The sequence below is a fragment of the Myotis nattereri genome (assembly GCF_964212035.1).
Source record: "Myotis nattereri genome assembly, chromosome: 2".
NCBI lineage: Eukaryota > Metazoa > Chordata > Mammalia > Chiroptera > Vespertilionidae > Myotis > Myotis nattereri.
This window is the reverse complement of record NC_138076.1, coordinates 201,056,809-201,075,553: the sequence shown is the minus strand read 5'-3', so window position 1 is coordinate 201,075,553 and position 18,745 is coordinate 201,056,809. Positions and strand designations below refer to the sequence as shown.

Below are 18,745 nucleotides of genomic sequence, written 5' to 3'. Positions count from 1 at the left end.
CAGATCTTTAGAGAACAGTAAATACTAAGGCTGCATCTTTTCCTGTATTATTCCAGTGTCTTGTCTTTTTCACTAAGCTGGTTCCCCTAAGTTGAAAATATATGGTGATGGCTTAATTTGGAAATAATAAAAGACATTTATTAAAGAAAGACAGTTTTGATCCTGGATCTTGTTGATAGCTTATTAACAGAGGTTGTTTTTGCAGACAGTTGTATTTTTTCACATGGACAAGAGATGGAAGTCAATCATTGGAACTTGCTGTCAGAATTGTGTCCTATCTCGGTAGCAAGTCAGACACAGCAGCATTCCATGTCAATGGCTGGCGGCTTCACAGTAAAGGAGCCCTATCCCAGTAGCTTCTGTGTTAGAATTTCTGATTATTTTAAAGTCCATTTAGAGTCACTGTTAGAAAGTGAAAACTCAAAACTCTAATAATTAAAGGAAAGGGGGGGAAAATGGCTAGCTTTTAAAAAGTCATTTTTGTGTTTTCTCCTCTAGATCATTTTCATGAATTATATAAAGTAACTCTTCTCCCAAACCAGACTCACTATGTTATCCCAAAAGGTGAATGCCTGCCTTATTTCAGCTTCGCAGAAATAGCCAAAAGGGGAATCGAAGGCGCCTACAGTGACAACCCCATAATTCGACACGCTTCCATAGCCAATAAGTGGAAAACCATCCACCTCATAATGCACAGTGGAATGAATGCAACTACAATACATTTTAATCTCACACTTCAAAGTAGGGACGACAAGGAGTTCAAAATCCAGATCTCAGTCGAGGTTGACACAAGAGAAGAACCGAAATTGAACTCCACCACCCAGAGGTCTTACCAGACATTGGTTAGCCCTGTAACACTCCTTCCAGAGGTGGAAATCCCATTTGAGGATATTCCCGAAGAAAAACGCTTCCCAAAGTTCAAGAGACACGATGTTAACACAACAGGGAGATCCCAAGAGGAGGTGAAAATTCCCCTGGTAAATATTTCGCTCCTTCCAAAAGAGGCCCAGTTGCGTCTCACTCACTTGGATTTGCAACTAGAACGTGGAGATATCACTGTGAAGGGATACAACCTATCAAAGTCAGCCTTGCTGACATCGTTTCTGATGAACTCACAGGATGCTGGAGTAAAAATAAACCAGGCTGGCATCACAGAGGAAAGAAATGAAAGTGTGGCGGCCCCACTGGCCAAACGGGCTCACAGAAGCACCTGGCGGAACAGTTTAAGAGCACCTGAGAGATTACAGAGGTCGACTTTCCCAGCAGAGACAATAAAAGTGAATGGCCACTACCAGCGTCGGACTCCACCCCAGGACTTGGGAACCAAAGCAAGCTTTCGATCTGAAAGCCGGATCCAAAAAGTGGGAGGTGGAAGTGTGTCCAAAGAAAAGCTCTCATCTCTGATTGTTCCACAGAAAAACCAGGTGCCCAGAGAAAAGAAAATCATAGGGAAAGAACAAGAGGAAAACAGAATAGAGGACAATGCTGAAAATCACAGAGGTGTTAATGAAGTATTGCCTGGAAGAAAGCTGCAACATTATACAGACAGTTACCCGGGCTTTTTGCCCTGGGAGAAAAAAAAGTATTTCCAAGATCTTCTTGATGTAAGTTACATCTAACCTTATTCCTTCCCATGCTCAGGAACAATAAATAACCCTGTAAGTGATGATAATATAACAGTAGCCACCAATTATTCACTTCCCTGCGCCAGCCACTGAATTAAATGCTTTTTCTTACATGGTTTCATTTAATTATCTCCATAACCCTAACTGACAAGTGTCTCTGTTGAGGTGTGATTAAGGAGTCCAAAGGGAAACCTCCTTACCTTTGCCTGCAGTAATGGCGACCCTTTTGAGCTCGGCGTGTCAGCATTTTGAAAAACCCTAACTTAACTCTGGTGCCATGTCACATATAGAAATTTTTTGATCTTTGCAACCATAGTAAAACAAAGACTTATATTTTTGATATTTATTTTATATATTTAAATGCCATTTAACAAAGAAAAATCAACCAAAAAAATGAGTTCGCTTGTCACCTCTGACATGCGTGTCATAGGTTCGCCATCACTGGCCTAGAGGTATCGGGGAAGGCATCCTTGAGGAAGTATCCTGTGGGCTGACCTCTGCAGGGTGGGTCAGCGTTGGTAGACCAAGAAAAACCCTGTGGTCTAGGCTGGACTGTGAACAAAGCACAGCCATGAGCGATGTCAGACTGGGAGAAAGGAGGATGAAGAGGGAACTGTGTGTTACTCCTTTCAGTGTATTCAGGAAGTATCCTGTACCTGGTGCAGTGGGCATTGGCTGATGTTGAATGAGGATAGCAGAGTTCTTGTCTAGGTTTATTTCCTCACTTTTTCCACACACACCCCTCCGCCCCCCTCTTCACCACACAACTGTTGGTCTCAAGCCAATGCCGGTGACACTTTCTCTGAAATCCAGTTTAGTCCTTCTCTTAGGGTCCTCATGTCATTTGCCCCTCATGGATCGTTAGTGACTAGTTACTAAGTTATATAAAAGGATGCCTTTATCTCTTGTTGACCAAGTATGCTTTTGCACCAAACGTAATGCTGTATTACGTGGAATTCTCTTTTTAGGAAGAAGAGTCATTGAAGATGCAGTTGGCGTACTTTACTGACAGCAAACATACTGGGAGGCAACTGAAAGATACATTTGCAGATTCCCTCCGATATGTAAATAAAATTCTAAACAGCAAGTTTGGATTCACATCTAGGAAAGTCCCTGCACACATGCCTCACATGATCGACCGAATAGTTATGCAAGAACTGCAGGACATGTAAGTCTGGCTTGTGTTTGGGTTGCTTGCATGTGCTCAGAGCCACAGCTGCTGGAAATTTACATCTTTATCCTTTGCAGCAGCAGGGATGGACCTGGAGAGTATTATGCTGTGAAATAAGCCAGTCAGAGAAGGACAAGTCCCATATGATTTCACGCATATGTGGAATCTAATGAACAAAATAGAAACAGACTCGTAGATACAGAAAACAGACCGACAGCTGTCAGAGGGGAGGAGGGTTTCAGGGCTGGGTGAAAGGTGAAGGGATTAAGAAAAAGAAAAAAAAAATTGAAAGCCAACTCGTAGACACAGACAACAGTATGATTACTAGAGGGAAAAGGGGGATGAGGGTGGTAGAAGAGGGTAAAGGGCAGATAAATGGTGGTGGAAGGAGATTTGACTTGGGGTGGGGAATACACAATACAATATATATATAGATTATGTATTACAGAATGTACACCTGAAGCCTGTTTAATTTTATTAACCAATATCACCTCAATAAATTCAATAAAAAATAAATAACAAAAACGGAAAAAGAAATTTACATCTGTGCTGTGCTAAATTTACGGTTCTAATGCAGTGGTTTTCAGCCTTCTGGCCCTTGAAATACAGTTCCTCATGTTGTGACCCAACCATAAAATTATTTTTGTTGCTACTTCATAACTGTAATGTTGCTACTGTTATGAATCGTAATGTAAATATCTGATATGCAGGATGGTCTTAGGCGACCCCTGTGAAAGGGTCGTCCAACCGCCAAAGGGGTTGAGACCTACAGGTTGAGAACCGCTGCTAATGGAAAGGAAAGAGATGCTAACTCTACAAATGTTAGGTACTTTTTTATATTTTAAATATCCCGAGCTCATTATGTGTTATATTTGTACAGGTTCCCTGAAGAGTTTGACAAGACATCATTTCACAAAGTGCGCCACTCTGAGGATATGCAGTTTGCTTTTTCTTATTTTTACTACCTCATGAGTGCAGTTCAGCCGCTGAATATATCTCAAGTTTTTGATGAAGTTGACACCGACCAATCTGGTGTCTTATCTGACAGAGAAATCCGAACACTGGCTACCAGAATTCATGACCTGCCTTTAAGTTTGCAGGTGTTGTATTTTCCCCCCTACGCTTTTGCAGCAGTTTTAAATGAAACTTTTAATTTTGATACTTCCTCTTTTCCCCCTACATATTTCAGTGTAATGCAAGTAAGAGTAATTCTTAATGGTTAATGAAGGTATTCGACAACTAGTCCATTTTTAGTACCAGAATGAAAACCAAATTTGAAGTTCATATTTTCTGAGATTCCTTCTTTTAGGCTTGCAGTGGGGATTGCCATTGTATTGTCTGGAGAAGAGCCAGACCACATCTGCCGGGGCTCTTGTCCCAGCATCAAGAAGGGTTCAGGAATCTGGAGAAGACTGTGCGTAGATGTTAAATAAGAGGAGTCCAGAGACGAAATATAATTTTGAAAGGCATTTTGGGGGTCAGAGGAGCTTAGCTAAAGGAGCTAAATTATAAGGTCTTAAGTCTAAGGCAGGGGTGGGCAAACTACGGCCCGCGGGCCGGATCCGGCCCGTTTGAAATGAATAAAACTAAAAAAAAAAAAGATCGTACCCTTTTATGTAATGATGTTTACTTTGAATTTATATTAGTTCACACAAACACTCCATCCATGCTTTTGTTCCGGCCCTCTGGTCCAGTTTAAGAACCCATTGTGGCCCTCGAGTCAAAAAGTTTGCCCACCCCTGGTCTAAGGTCTTACTCTCCATCCCCAGGAACCATGGTTTTTATTAACACAACTTGTCCTGAGGCGAGGCAGAGATATACACTTCAAAGGGTCAGGGTTTCTACAGAGTCCATTGTCAGAATGGGGGAATTAGCCTAAGGCTGTTCAGGTGTTTGGCCAGTAGGAGGCGATAACATGTAGATTAAGATGCCTTTTAGCTGTCTGGCAGCCAAGCAATAATCCCTTTTCAGGTTTGGGGAAGTGCCTTCAGCCATTCCCAACAGGTGACTACATGTGTGACTCAACCCTGTTGAGTCCCCAAGTCTCATCAACCTTTTGATGAAACTCTTGAAATTATGGCATGCTGGAATTGGTCTCCGGCACACATCTGCATGTAAGGTTCACTCAGGGGCTTCAGGTGTGGCCGACTAGCTATCGGCCAGGCCTGTGGTACAGCAGCCCCTCTGCCGTGGCCTCTCCAGTCCCAGCAGTAGGACGCTCACTAATGGAGAGTGCCAAGATGAATCTAACTGCAGGACATCTGTCTGGTGATCCCCTGGCCCATCTTGTGTAAAATGGTGCCTCACGGTTCAGGATGTTTCACTTTGAAACAAAGATGAAATATTCATGTTCGTATTGTCTCATTCTGCTCTCTTTACCTTAAGAATCATATAGTCTAACTGTCTTTAAACATAGCATTTTAAAAAATTTTGGAGACGTTTATGTAGTTTTTCTATTTAAAGCTACAATCATTACTTGTAGTGTACTTAGAAAGTTTATTCTTTTATTTTGCTTTGTTAGGATTTAACAGGTCTGGAACACATGTTAATAAATTGCTCAAAAATGCTCCCTGCTAATATCACTCAACTAAGCAACATTCCACCAACTCAGGAAGCATACTATGACCCCAATCTGGTAAGTGGCATGGGTTCTTTTATGTAAATCAGAAAGTATATCTTTATCGGGTGTTATTTACTAGTGCACCATTTCTGTATGGCATTTCAAAAACTAGAAGCGGACTCTATGTGTATTTATCTTTGGTGGAAAGTAGTAGCACAGATGATCCAGAATATTTTATATCTTGCCTTGGAATATCTTTTCTTCTCCTTAATGGATTTTAGCTAATATTAGGATTAGTTGTTTATATTCTATAAGCAGACTCCTATTCACTAAGGATGGCAGAAGATAGCCCCAGAGTATTCTCATTGGCTTGGGAGAACAGTCTGAAGGTTAAACGTTAACCAAGGAAATATTCATCAAGTAGAATACAATCTTTCATCAAAGCTAAGTGGCTTTGAGTGGGGGTCGTGGGGGAGGCAATGGGGCGATAAGGACACATATGTAATACCTTAATCAATAAAGAAAAAAAAAAGCTAAGTAGCTTTGATGTTGGCCCTTTCTTGCTCTTACCAGTAGGAATGTGGAAGATTCACACACAATGATATTGGAATGCCACTTGGTTGAAACGATTGGAATTCTCTGTTGTTTGTAAGATGCATCTCATTTTCAGAGAAGTGGGAGAAAATGTGCGTTTAGAATCAAGGGAAAAGGGTTTAATATAATTATTAATGTGATGCTTACAGATATTTACTGCTGTATGGAAAAAGGTTTACAAAATAAAATGTGGGGGGAAATAGGTAGTACCATGTACACAGTATGATTTAAACTATAGAAAAGTCCCAAATATCTTCACACACACACACACACACACACACACACACACACACACACACCCCACAAAAAGTAATGGAAATGACAATAGGTTAAATCATAGGTGTTTTAATTTCCTTTTTTCATACTTATATTTTCTATAATTAGCTTTTAATTTCATAATTAGAATAAAATGTTAAACAATTTACTATCTTGCAAAAGTTCAAGCCATATATAAATATTTATACCTAGCTGCAGATAAGCATTTTTAGATGAATAGAGAGAACAGTAATAAATCGGTTAAAAATCTGATTCCTGACAGAAGGAAATCATTCATTTAGCAATCCTTGTGCACGTCAGACACTGTGCTCCTCACTCCTTGTGCATGTCAGACACTGTGCTCCTCACTCCTTGTGCACACCAGACACTGTGCTCCTCACCCCTTGTGCACACCAGACACTGTGCTCCTCACTCCTTGTGCACACCAGACACTGTGCTCCTCACTCCTTGTGCACGCCAGACACTGTGCTCCCCACTCCTCGTGCACACCAGACACTGTGCTCCCCACTCCTTGTGCACGCCAGACACTGTGCTCCTCACTCCTTGTGCACGTCAGACACTGTGCTCCCCACTCCTCGTGCATGTCAGACACTGTGCTCCCCACTCCTTGTGCACGCCAGACACTGTGCTCCTCACTCCTCGTGCACGCCAGACACTGTGCACCTCACTCCTCGTGCACACCAGACACTGTGCTCCTCACTCCTTGTGCACGCCAGACACTGTGCTCCCCACTCCTTGTGCACGCCGGACACTGAGCTCCCCACTCCTTGTGCACACCGGACACTGTGCTCCTCACTCCTTGTGCACGCCAGACACTGTGCTCCCCACTCCTTGTGCACGCCGGACACTGTGCTCCTCACTCCTTGTGCATGTCAGACACTGTGCTCCTCACTCCTCGTGCACACCAGACACTGTGCTCCCCACTCCTCGTGCACGCCGGACACTGTGCTCCTCACTCCTCGTGCACGCCAGACACTGTGCTCCCCACTCCTTGTGCACACCAGACACTGTGCTCCTCACTCCTTGTGCACACCAGACACTGTGCTCCTCACTCCTCGTGCACGCCAGACACTGTGCTCCTCACTCCTCGTGCACGCCAGACACTGTGCTCCCCACTCCTCGTGCACGCCGGACACTGTGCTCCTCACTCCTTGTGCACGCCGTACACTGTGCTCCTCACTCCTTGTGCACGCCAGACACTGTGCTCCTCACTCCTTGTGCACGCCAGACACTGTGCTCCTCACTCCTTGTGCACGCCAGACACTGTGCTCCTCACTCCTTGTGCACGTCAGACACTGTGCTCCTCACTCCTTGTGCATGTCAGACACTGTGCTCCCCACTCCTTGTGCACGCCAGACACTGTGCTCCCCACTCCTCGTGCACGCCAGACACTGTGCACCTCACTCCTCGTGCACACCAGACACTGTGCTCCTCACTCCTTGTGCACGCCAGACACTGTGCTCCCCACTCCTTGTGCACGCCGGACACTGTGCTCCCCACTCCTTGTGCACACCAGACACTGTGCTCCCCACTCCTTGTGCACGCCAGACACTGTGCTCCTCACTCCTGTGCACGCCAGACACTGTGCTCCCCACTCCTTGTGCACACCAGACACTGTGCTCCCCACTCCTTGTGCACACCGGACACTGTGCTCCTCACTCCTTGTGCACGCCGTACACTGTGCTCCCCACTCCTTGTGCACACCGGACACTGTGCTCCTCACTCCTCGTGCATGCCAGACACTGTGCTCCTCACTCCTCGTGCACGCCAGACACTGTGCTCCCCACTCCTCGTGCACGCCGGACACTGTGCTCCTCACTCCTCGTGCACGCCAGACACTGTGCTCCCCACTCCTCGTGCACGCCGGACACTGTGCTCCTCACTCCTCGTGCACGCCAGACACTGTGCTCCTCACTCCTTGTGCACACCAGACACTGTGCTCCTCACTCCTCGTGCACGCCAGACACTGTGCTCCCCACTCCTCGTGCACGCCAGACACTGTGCTCCCCACTCCTCGTGCACGCCGGACACTGTGCTCCTCACTCCTTGTGCACGCCAGACACTGTGCTCCTCACTCCTTGTGCACGCCGGACACTGTGCTCCTCACTCCTTGTGCACGCCGGACACTGTGCTCCTCACTCCTTGTGCACGCCGTACACTGTGCTCCTCACTCCTTGTGCACGCCAGACACTGTGCTCCTCACTCCTCGTGCACACCAGACACTGTGCTCCTCACTCCTTGTGCACGTCAGACACTGTGCTCCCCACTCCTTGTGCACGTCAGACACTGTGCTCCCCACTCCTTGTGCACGCCAGACACTGTGCTCCTCACTCCTCGTGCACACCAGACACTGTGCTCCTCACTCCTCGTGCACGCCAGACACTGTGCTCCTCACTCCTTGTGCACGCCGGACACTGTGCTCCTCACTCCTGTGCACGCCGGACACTGTGCTCCTCACTCCTCGTGCACGCCAGACACTGTGCTCCTCACTCCTTGTGCACGCCAGACACTGTGCTCCTCACTCCTCGTGCACGCCAGACACTGTGCACCTCACTCCTCGTGCACACCAGACACTGTGCTCCCCACTCCTTGTGCACGTCAGACACTGTGCTCCCCACTCCTCGTGCACGTCAGACACTGTGCTCCTCACTCCTCGTGCACGCCGGACACTGTGCTCCTCACTCCTCGTGCACGCCGGACACTGTGCTCCTCACTCCTCGTGCACGCCAGACACTGTGCTCCTCACTCCTTGTGCACGCCGTACACTGTGCTCCCCACTCCTTGTGCACGCCAGACACTGTGCTCCTCACTCCTTGTGCACGCCAGACACTGTGCTCCCCACTCCTTGTGCAAACCAGACATGTGCTCCCCACTCCTCGTGCACGCCGGACACTGTGCTCCCCACTCCTTGTGCAAACCAGACACTGTGCTCTCCACTCCTCGTGCACACCAGACACTGTGCTCCTCACTCCTCGTGCACACCAGACACTGTGCTCCCCACTCCTCGTGCACGCCGGACACTGTGCTCCTCACTCCTCGTGCACGCCAGACACTGTGCTCCCCACTCCTTGTGCACACCAGACACTGTGCTCCTCACTCCTCGTGCACGCCAGACACTGTGCTCCTCACTCCTTGTGCACACCAGACACTGTGCTCCTCACTCCTCGTGCACGCCAGACACTGTGCTCCCCACTCCTCGTGCACGCCAGACACTGTGCTCCCCACTCCTCGTGCACGCCGGACACTGTGCTCCTCACTCCTTGTGCACGCCAGACACTGTGCTCCTCACTCCTTGTGCACGCCGGACACTGTGCTCCTCACTCCTTGTGCACGCCGGACACTGTGCTCCTCACTCCTTGTGCACGCCGTACACTGTGCTCCTCACTCCTCGTGCACGCCAGACACTGTGCTCCTCACTCCTCGTGCACACCAGACACTGTGCTCCTCACTCCTTGTGCACGTCAGACACTGTGCTCCCCACTCCTTGTGCACGTCAGACACTGTGCTCCCCACTCCTCGTGCACGCCAGACACTGTGCTCCTCACTCCTCGTGCACACCAGACACTGTGCTCCTCACTCCTCGTGCACGCCAGACACTGTGCTCCTCACTCCTTGTGCACGCCGGACACTGTGCTCCTCACTCCTGTGCACGCCGGACACTGTGCTCCTCACTCCTCGTGCACGCCAGACACTGTGCTCCTCACTCCTTGTGCACGCCAGACACTGTGCTCCTCACTCCTCGTGCACGCCAGACACTGTGCACCTCACTCCTCGTGCACACCAGACACTGTGCTCCCCACTCCTTGTGCACGTCAGACACTGTGCTCCCCACTCCTTGTGCACGTCAGACACTGTGCTCCTCACTCCTCGTGCACGCCGGACACTGTGCTCCTCACTCCTCGTGCACGCCGGACACTGTGCTCCTCACTCCTCGTGCACGCCAGACACTGTGCTCCTCACTCCTTGTGCACGCCGTACACTGTGCTCCCCACTCCTTGTGCACGCCAGACACTGTGCTCCTCACTCCTTGTGCACGCCAGACACTGTGCTCCCCACTCCTTGTGCAAACCAGACATGTGCTCCCCACTCCTCGTGCACGCCGGACACTGTGCTCCCCACTCCTTGTGCAAACCAGACACTGTGCTCTCCACTCCTCGTGCACGCCAGACACTGTGCTCCCCACTCCTCGTGCACGCCAGACACTGTGCTCCTCACTCCTTGTGCACGCCGGACACTTTGCTCCTCACTCCTCGTGCACGCCGGACACTGTGCTCCTCACTCCTTGTGCACACCGGACACTGTGCTCCCCACTCCTCGTGCATGCCAGACACTGTGCTCCTCACTCCTCGTGCACGCCAGACACTGTGCTCCCCACTCCTTGTGCACGCCGGACACTGTGCTCCTCACTCCTGTGCACGCCAGACACTGTGCTCCTCACTCCTCGTGCACGCCAGACACTGTGCTCCCCACTCCTTGTGCACGCCGGACACTGTGCTCCTCACTCCTGTGCACGCCAGACACTGTGCTCCTCACTCCTCATGCACGCCGGACACTGTGCTCCTCACTCCTTGTGCACGCCAGACACTGTGCTCCTCACTCCTTGTGCACGTCAGACACTGTGCTCCTCACTCCTTGTGCACATCAGACACTGTGCTCCCCACTCCTCGTGCACGCCGGACACTGTGCTCCTCACTCCTCGTGCACGCCGGACACTGTGCTCCTCACTCCTCGTGCACGCCAGACACTGTGCTCCTCACTCCTTGTGCACGTCAGACACTGTGCTCCCCACTCCTTGTGCACGCCAGACACTGTGCTCCCCACTCCTTGTGCACGCCAGACACTGTGCTCCTCACTCCTTGTGCACGCCAGACACTGTGCTCCTCACTCCTTGTGCACGCCAGACACTGTGCTCCTCACTCCTTGTGCACGCCAGACACTGTGCTCCCCACTCCTTGTGCAAACCAGACACTGTGCTCCCCACTCCTCGTGCACGCCGGACACTGTGCTCCCCACTCCTTGTGCAAACCAGACATGTGCTCCCCACTCCTCGTGCACGCCGGACACTGTGCTCCCCACTCCTTGTGCAAACCAGACACTGTGCTCTCCACTCCTCGTGCACGCCAGACACTGTGCTCCCCACTCCTCGTGCACGCCAGACACTGTGCTCCTCACTCCTTGTGTACGCCGGACACTGTGCTCCTCACTCCTCGTGCACGCCGGACACTGTGCTCCTCACTCCTTGTGCACACCGGACACTGTGCTCCCCACTCCTCGTGCATGCCAGACACTGTGCTCCTCACTCCTCGTGCACGCCAGACACTGTGCTCCTCACTCCTGTGCACACCAGACACTGTGCTCCTCACTCCTCATGCACGCCGGACACTGTGCTCCTCACTCCTTGTGCACGCCGGACACTGTGCTCCTCACTCCTTGTGCACGCCAGACACTGTGCTCCCCACTCCTCGTGCACGCCGGACACTGTGCTCCTCACTCCTTGTGCACGCCAGACACTGTGCTCCCCACTCCTTGTGCAAACCAGACACTGTGCTCCCCACTCCTCGTGCACGCCAGACACTGTGCTCTCCACTCCTCGTGCACGCCAGACACTGTGCTCCCCACTCCTCGTGCACGCCAGACACTGTCCTCCCCACTCCTCGTGCACGCCAGACACTGTGCTCCCCACTCCTCGTGCACGCCAGACACTGTGCTCCCCACTCCTCGTGCACGCCAGACACTGTCCTCCCCACTCCTCGTGCACGCCAGACACTGTGCTCCCCACTCCTTGTGCACGCCGGATACTGTGCTCCTCACTCCTCGTGCACACCAGACACTGTGCTCCTCACTCCTTGTGCACGCCAGACACTGTGCTCCCCACTCCTCGTGCACGCCAGACACTGTGCTCCTCACTCCTTGTGCACGCCGGACACTGTGCTCCTCACTCCTCGTGCACGCCGGACACTGTGCTCCTCACTCCTTGTGCACACCGGACACTGTGCTCCCCACTCCTCGTGCATGCCAGACACTGTGCTCCTCACTCCTCGTGCACGCCAGACACTGTGCTCCCCACTCCTTGTGCACGCCGGACACTGTGCTCCTCACTCCTGTGCACGCCAGACACTGTGCTCCTCACTCCTCGTGCACGCCAGACACTGTGCTCCCCACTCCTTGTGCACGCCGGACACTGTGCTCCTCACTCCTGTGCACACCAGACACTGTGCTCCTCACTCCTCATGCACGCCGGACACTGTGCTCCTCACTCCTTGTGCACGCCGGACACTGTGCTCCTCACTCCTTGTGCACGCCAGACACTGTGCTCCCCACTCCTCGTGCACGCCAGACACTGTGCTCCCCACTCCTTGTGCACGCCAGACACTGTGCTCCCCACTCCTTGTGCAAACCAGACACTGTGCTCCCCACTCCTCGTGCACGCCAGACACTGTGCTCTCCACTCCTCGTGCACGCCAGACACTGTGCTCCCCACTCCTCGTGCACGCCAGACACTGTCCTCCCCACTCCTCGTGCACGCCAGACACTGTGCTCCCCACTCCTCGTGCACGCCAGACACTGTGCTCCCCACTCCTCGTGCACGCCAGACACTGTGCTCCCCACTCCTCGTGCACGCCGGATACTGTGCTCCTCACTCCTGTTAAGGCATTAGCAGCAGCTGTGGTGAGACAGGTCAGCAAGGAACTATGGGAACCCAGAGACAGACTGTAGGTATTGCCAATCATGCTTTGGTTAGCAGGGGTGAGGAACAGACGGTCTGGCCCGAGTTGCCATATAAGGCCCGTGAAAGCATTTGGTCTAGCCCTGCCAAGGCATTAGGAGTGAGTTAATTAAATGTTTGGTCAAATATAGCAGGCTAATTTTTAAGTTGATAATTTTGTGTGGCCCGAGAATGATGTTTGTTATAAATACCCAAATGGCCCTTGACAGAAAAAAAGGTTCCCCACCTCTGGTTAGCATATGACATGGGTTAGTGTACAGATATGTGCCACTTAAAATTTTATTTATACAAATGGGCAATTTGCCTGCTGGCCATAGTGTGCCAATTTGACTGTTGAAAATATTCATCCTGACTGCTGAGTCTTTTGGTGCCCTCTTAAATTTTGCACCCAAGCTGAATGCTTCACTTGCCTCACCCTAGTCTTGGCCCCTATTGTAATTAATGTCTATCTTTCCCACAGCCACCCGTCACTAAGAGTCTGTTAACCAGCTGTAAACCAGTAACTGATAAAATCCACAAAGCGTATAAGGACAAAAACAAATATAGGTAAGTAGACATATAATAATAGTCTCTTTGTTTAGTTTAAAAATAATTAAGAGTCTAGTATTTTCATCATTTTACAATGGCTTATTAAGCATTCTTTTTTAACATTTATGTGAGATTGTTTTCTTTAGTAACAGTGAAAGATTAACTCATTCTGAGGATGCTGAATCGGTTAAAGGTTTATAAAATATTTTCCTTATTGAAAATCTGTCATATCCACATAAATATTTATACTCTTTATGTTTGATAATTAGGTTTGAAATCATGGGAGAAGAAGAAATTGCTTTTAAAATGATTCGTACCAATGTTTCTCATGTGGTTGGCCAATTGGATGATATAAGAAAAAACCCTAGGTACTGCTTTTTTTAAAATTAATAAACTTTTAAAAAATATTTTATTGGATTCATTGGGATGACATTGGTTAATAAAATTATATAGGTTTCAAGTGTACAATTCTATAACACATTATCTGTGTAGTGTATTTTGTGTTCACCACCCAGAGTCTAGTCTTCTTTCATCACCATTTATGCCCCCTTTATCCTGTTCTATCTGCCCCTACCTCCTTTCCCTCTCGTAATCACCATGCTGTTGTCTGTTAACAAAATGATCGAGTTAGTAAACTGCATTTATTTAACACTTAATTGGGGACAGGCTAAGTGGAAATCATTAATTTATTCTATAGTTAGAAGGCACTTTTCAAGATTATCTTTCCTCGTTCTGTTATACAGGTGAGGAATATCCAAAGAAAAAATTTATTAAACATTATTGCCTCAGAGAACCTTATCCGTAAATAAAACATCTGTCTTGGGGCATAAATCTATTTAAAATATATTTGGAAACCACATTTTCTTGTTTTGTGAGGTCAGAATCGTCCTTATGATAATCAGTAACCCTGGGTCGCTGTTATTTTCAGGAAGTTTGTTTGCCTGAATGACAACATTGACCATAATCATAAAGATGCCCAGACAGTGAAAGCTGTGCTCAGGGACTTCTATGAATCTATGTTTCCTGTACCATCCCAGTTTGAGCTGCCAAGAGAGTATCGGAACCGTTTTCTTCATATGCATGAGCTGCAGGAATGGTAAGTGCTCATGGTTCGTATATGTATGTGTGTATTTTTTGTTTCAGAGTGATGAAATGTCTTTTTATTAACATACTAGTAGCCGGGCACACGAATCCGTGGGCCAGTAGGTCGCTGCTGCCCTCCTGTAGCTCTCCGCCCGCTGCCCTGCCCTCCATAGCTTGCTGCCCTGCCCCCTCCTGTAGCTCTCCGCAGCCTGCTTATACCTCTCTGGCCCACCTTCCTGCTGATCCGTGATCGGGTCATGACGCGCTTGGTTGTTACACCTCAGGGCGTAATGGCTAATTAGCATATTCCTCTCTTATTATTTAGGATACTTTTATTAATTTCAGAGAGGAAGGGAGAGGGGGAGAGAGAGAGAAACATCAATGGTGAGAGGGAATCATTGATTGGTTACCTCCTGCACACCCCACACAGGGGATTGAGCCTGCAACCTGGGCATGTGCCCTGATCGGGAATTGAACCATGACCTCCTGGTTCATAGGTTGACGCTCAACCACTGAGCCATGCTGGCTGGGTTGAAATTTCTTTAATGTGGTGTTTGCTCTATTGTTTCTTTGTAAGATATACTGTAGTTTTTATTGAGCTTAATCGTTGAAATATATCTTTTACTGAGCTCACTAGAGGAGCACATCTGCTGAGCCTTAGTCATTGTCATCACTGCCATCAGAGTAGCTGCCCTGTTCCTCCTTTTTTTATTTTTGCCCTATTTCTTGAGCACCTACCATACGGCAGACACTGTGCTGGCAATATATTTCCTCTGCTCTTAACAACTAAAGGAACCGTTATTGCCACGTTACAGGGCCCCCTTACCTGCCCCACCCCCATGCCAGGCACTAAGAATACAAAGGCACAAATGTCAAAGAGAGTGCTTTGGAGAGATTGTGAAGGATTGTGTCTGAATTAGACTTTTTTCTTTAGGGAATGCAACTCCCCAAGAGCGATTTTTTAAAAATGTTTGTCTCTCTCTTTTTTTTTTAAATATATTTTATTGATTTTTTACAGAGAAGAAGGGAGAGGGATAGAGAGTTAGAAACATCGATGAGAGAGATCGATCAGCTGCCTCCTGCACGGCCCCCACTGGGGATGTGCCCGCAACCAGGGTACATGCCCTTGACCGGAATCGAACCCGGGACCCTTGAGTCTGCAGTCTGACGCTCTATCCAATGAGCCAAACCGGTTCGGCTAAAAATGTTTGTCTTGATCAGACTTGATGATTTGGAAAGATAACTAATAGTAGTGAAGTGGTGGTACTGGTGAGGAAGTTGTTTGGAGTGAGGTAATGCTATCTGGAAACCCCTGGCAGGGAGACAACTAATAGCATTTCAGTTGTCCTGGAATAGACAGCCAAGGTGTGAACACAGCCAAGGGAATAAAGAGAAAGCAGTAGACAGAATTGGGGGAGATTTTAGAGAGGAAATTATCAGAACTCTTGAGTGAGACAGTTAGCATGCATATTGCTAATATTTATATTATTTTTATTTTGATAAGGAAAAGCTATTACTAAATAACGGGTCTTGTCTTCCAAAAATGGCTGGAATGGCTTCTCACCATTTTCATTTCCTTTAGATGAGAGGAGAAAGACCTTGGATGGGTTCAAGTATTAACTCCCCAAATCCAGTCTGAGACTAAATTTACCTTCGAGGGCTCAATTAAATAAGAAAGAAGTGGGCTTAAGAGTTTCTGAGAGAGCTTGGATTTCTGTGTTGTACAAAGGCGATGAATCAGGTGGAGGGTGTTCTTTGCAGCTCCCTGACCTGGGCTTCTTCTTCCTCATCCTGCGTCTGCATTACCTTTCGCTTCATGACACTGTGCTCCTGAGTCCCCTGTCTCCTTTCCCCGGTTTCTTGATTGGCTTTCCTCCTGTCCCCCTTTGTCGGGCAGAGTACTTTGTGCACCATACAGCAGTCTGCCTGGTGTGCTTATCTCTGCTGGCAGACCATGGGCCCTCTTCAGGGGCAGAGACTGTGTCTTATTTGTGTCTGAGCCCCCGGACCTCCCTAGCACATAGTAGGTGCTCAGTGGATGGGCGGCTGAGGGAAGCGTGGTTCACCTCCAGCTATTACAGGGTTCTCTGTTTGCTGGGGCAACTCATCAGCTGTGTTACAGCCTGTGGCTTCTTAGTGCTTTAAATTATACAGCTTCTGAATGACACTGTAGACATTACAACTGACTGAGCTTGTTGTGATCAATAGACATAGGAAGTACAGCAGGAAATGAGTGGGAGAGAACACCATTATGAGCATGTGACTTGAGGTAGAGTCATTTACTACCAGACAGTAGTAAATGAGAGTCTGGAACTCAGCAATAGTGCCCAAATGTGGTAGTTATTAGCATATCTTCCAAGCTTTATATTAAGCATTTATTAAGCCTCATAATAAATTATTCATTTATTTCCAAATTACAGATGAGGGAACTATGCTATACTGCCTGTCTTTATCCCCAGTATCCTGCCTCTGAGTCCAATTGATTGTACTCTCAGAATGTCTCTTCTGTTGCTAGTTTCTTTCCACTCTCACTGCCCCTCAGTCCTTTTTCATGCCTTTGGTCATCTGCTCATGACATCATCCTTCAAATGATCACAATTTTCACACACACAGACATACACACACACACACACACACACACGCCCTTTTATCCCCTTTTCCACTGGAGTATTACATCCAAACTCCATTACATGATTTTTCAGAACAGCTGAAGTCCGTGCCCACCTGTGTCCCCTGGCTGCTTTCAGTCCTGTGGGACTCAGTTTCCCTCCCGCATTCAAGGCTTAAACGAAATGTCCCCATCTCTGAGATGCTTTCCTCATTTCTCTAAGTTTTTCTACAAGACTTTGCTTTCGATAATACACATTTCTCTCCATCTTGTGTGATGGCTATTTGTCTGCATGTTGGTGACTTCCTGGGCTTATAAACACTTTAGAGCAGGAAATTCATCTTGTCCATCTCTCTGTAGCCACAGGAAGTATTTATTGAGCAACTGGATAAAAGAATATGAATGAATAAATAAAAATGAATGAAAGTGTGTGTTTTTGTTTAAGTGCTAAAAGTAATTTTCTTTCTTTTTATTTTTTTCTTCCTTCCAAGTTCACAGACTGCTCTTTTTTTTTCTTTTTTAAATCCTCACTCGAGGATATTTTTCCATTAATTTTTAGAGAGAGTGGAAAAGAGAGGAAAGACAGAGAGAAACATTGATGTGAGAGAAACACATTGATTGGTTGCCTTCTGCATGTACCCTGACCAGGGCCAGGAAGGATCCTGCAACCGAGGTACGGTGCCCTTGACCGGAATCGAACCTGTCACCCTTTTGTCTGCAGGTCGACACTTTATCCACCCAGCCAAACCGGTTAGGGCTAAAAGTAATTTTCTTTAGAAGGCCTCATCTCTGCCTGGATAACTTTTACTAATTCAAATATAATGAAAAATCAGAACTCATGTTGGGAAAGTGTATTGTGTTAATAACATTTTAGAACTGCCTCCAGACAGTGTTTTTTGGTTTCCATGGTTGTTTTTGCTAAACTGGTATATAAATAACTCTAAGTAATATAGTGAAGCCATGCACAAAACACATGATTGCTTTCTTCTCTCCCTGAACAGGAGAGCATACCGAGACAAATTGAAGTTTTGGACTCATTGTGTACTAGCAACATTGATTATGTTTACTATATTCTCGTTTTTTGCCGAACAGGTAAGTTTTATATCTTATGTGGGGATCAAATAGTATTTCTTGGTATATTAGTGTCTGATTCTTTTAGAAAATGATATAAAGTCACAAGAAAATTTTAATTTCTTCTATTGGTTTATAGCTAATATGTCAAGTATATTTCCTAATATGCAAGCATCAAACATAATGGCCTTTTATTCATTTACTAGAGGCCTGGTGCACAAAAATTTGTGCACTTGTGGGGGGGTCCCCTCAGCCCGGCCTATGCCCTCTTGCAGTCTGGGACCCCTCGGAGGATGTCCACCTGCTGGCTTAGGCCTGCTCCCTGAGGGATTGGTCCCAAGCTGGCAGTCAGACATCCCTCTGGCAGCCCGGTAGACCTCGGGGGATGTCCACTTACCAGCATGGAGCAGACCTAAGCTGCGGTCGGACATCCTTAGTGCTGCTAAGGAGGCAAGAGAGGCTCCCGCTACCACCACTGTGCTGGCAGCCATCAGCCTGGCTT

The 18,745-nt window shown here is 48.0% G+C and overlaps 1 protein-coding gene across 2 annotated transcripts in view; it reads left to right on the top strand.

Annotated features, from left to right (window-relative positions):
- Positions 1–18,745, top strand: part of GNPTAB (N-acetylglucosamine-1-phosphate transferase subunits alpha and beta) — a gene marked incomplete at its 5' end in the record, with an annotated part of 62,571 nt that overhangs the window by 39,457 nt on the left and 4,369 nt on the right. For both annotated transcript variants that reach the window (XM_081082720.1, XM_081082721.1), the window contains 8 exons: positions 499–1,604; positions 2,594–2,793; positions 3,677–3,896; positions 5,318–5,431; positions 13,414–13,499; positions 13,751–13,849; positions 14,410–14,577; positions 18,174–18,264. In XM_081082720.1, coding sequence (XP_080938846.1) covers positions 499–1,604; positions 2,594–2,793; positions 3,677–3,896; positions 5,318–5,431; positions 13,414–13,499; positions 13,751–13,849; positions 14,410–14,577; positions 18,174–18,264 — 2,084 coding nt within the window. The remainder of the gene's footprint in view (positions 1–498; positions 1,605–2,593; positions 2,794–3,676; positions 3,897–5,317; positions 5,432–13,413; positions 13,500–13,750; positions 13,850–14,409; positions 14,578–18,173; positions 18,265–18,745) is intronic.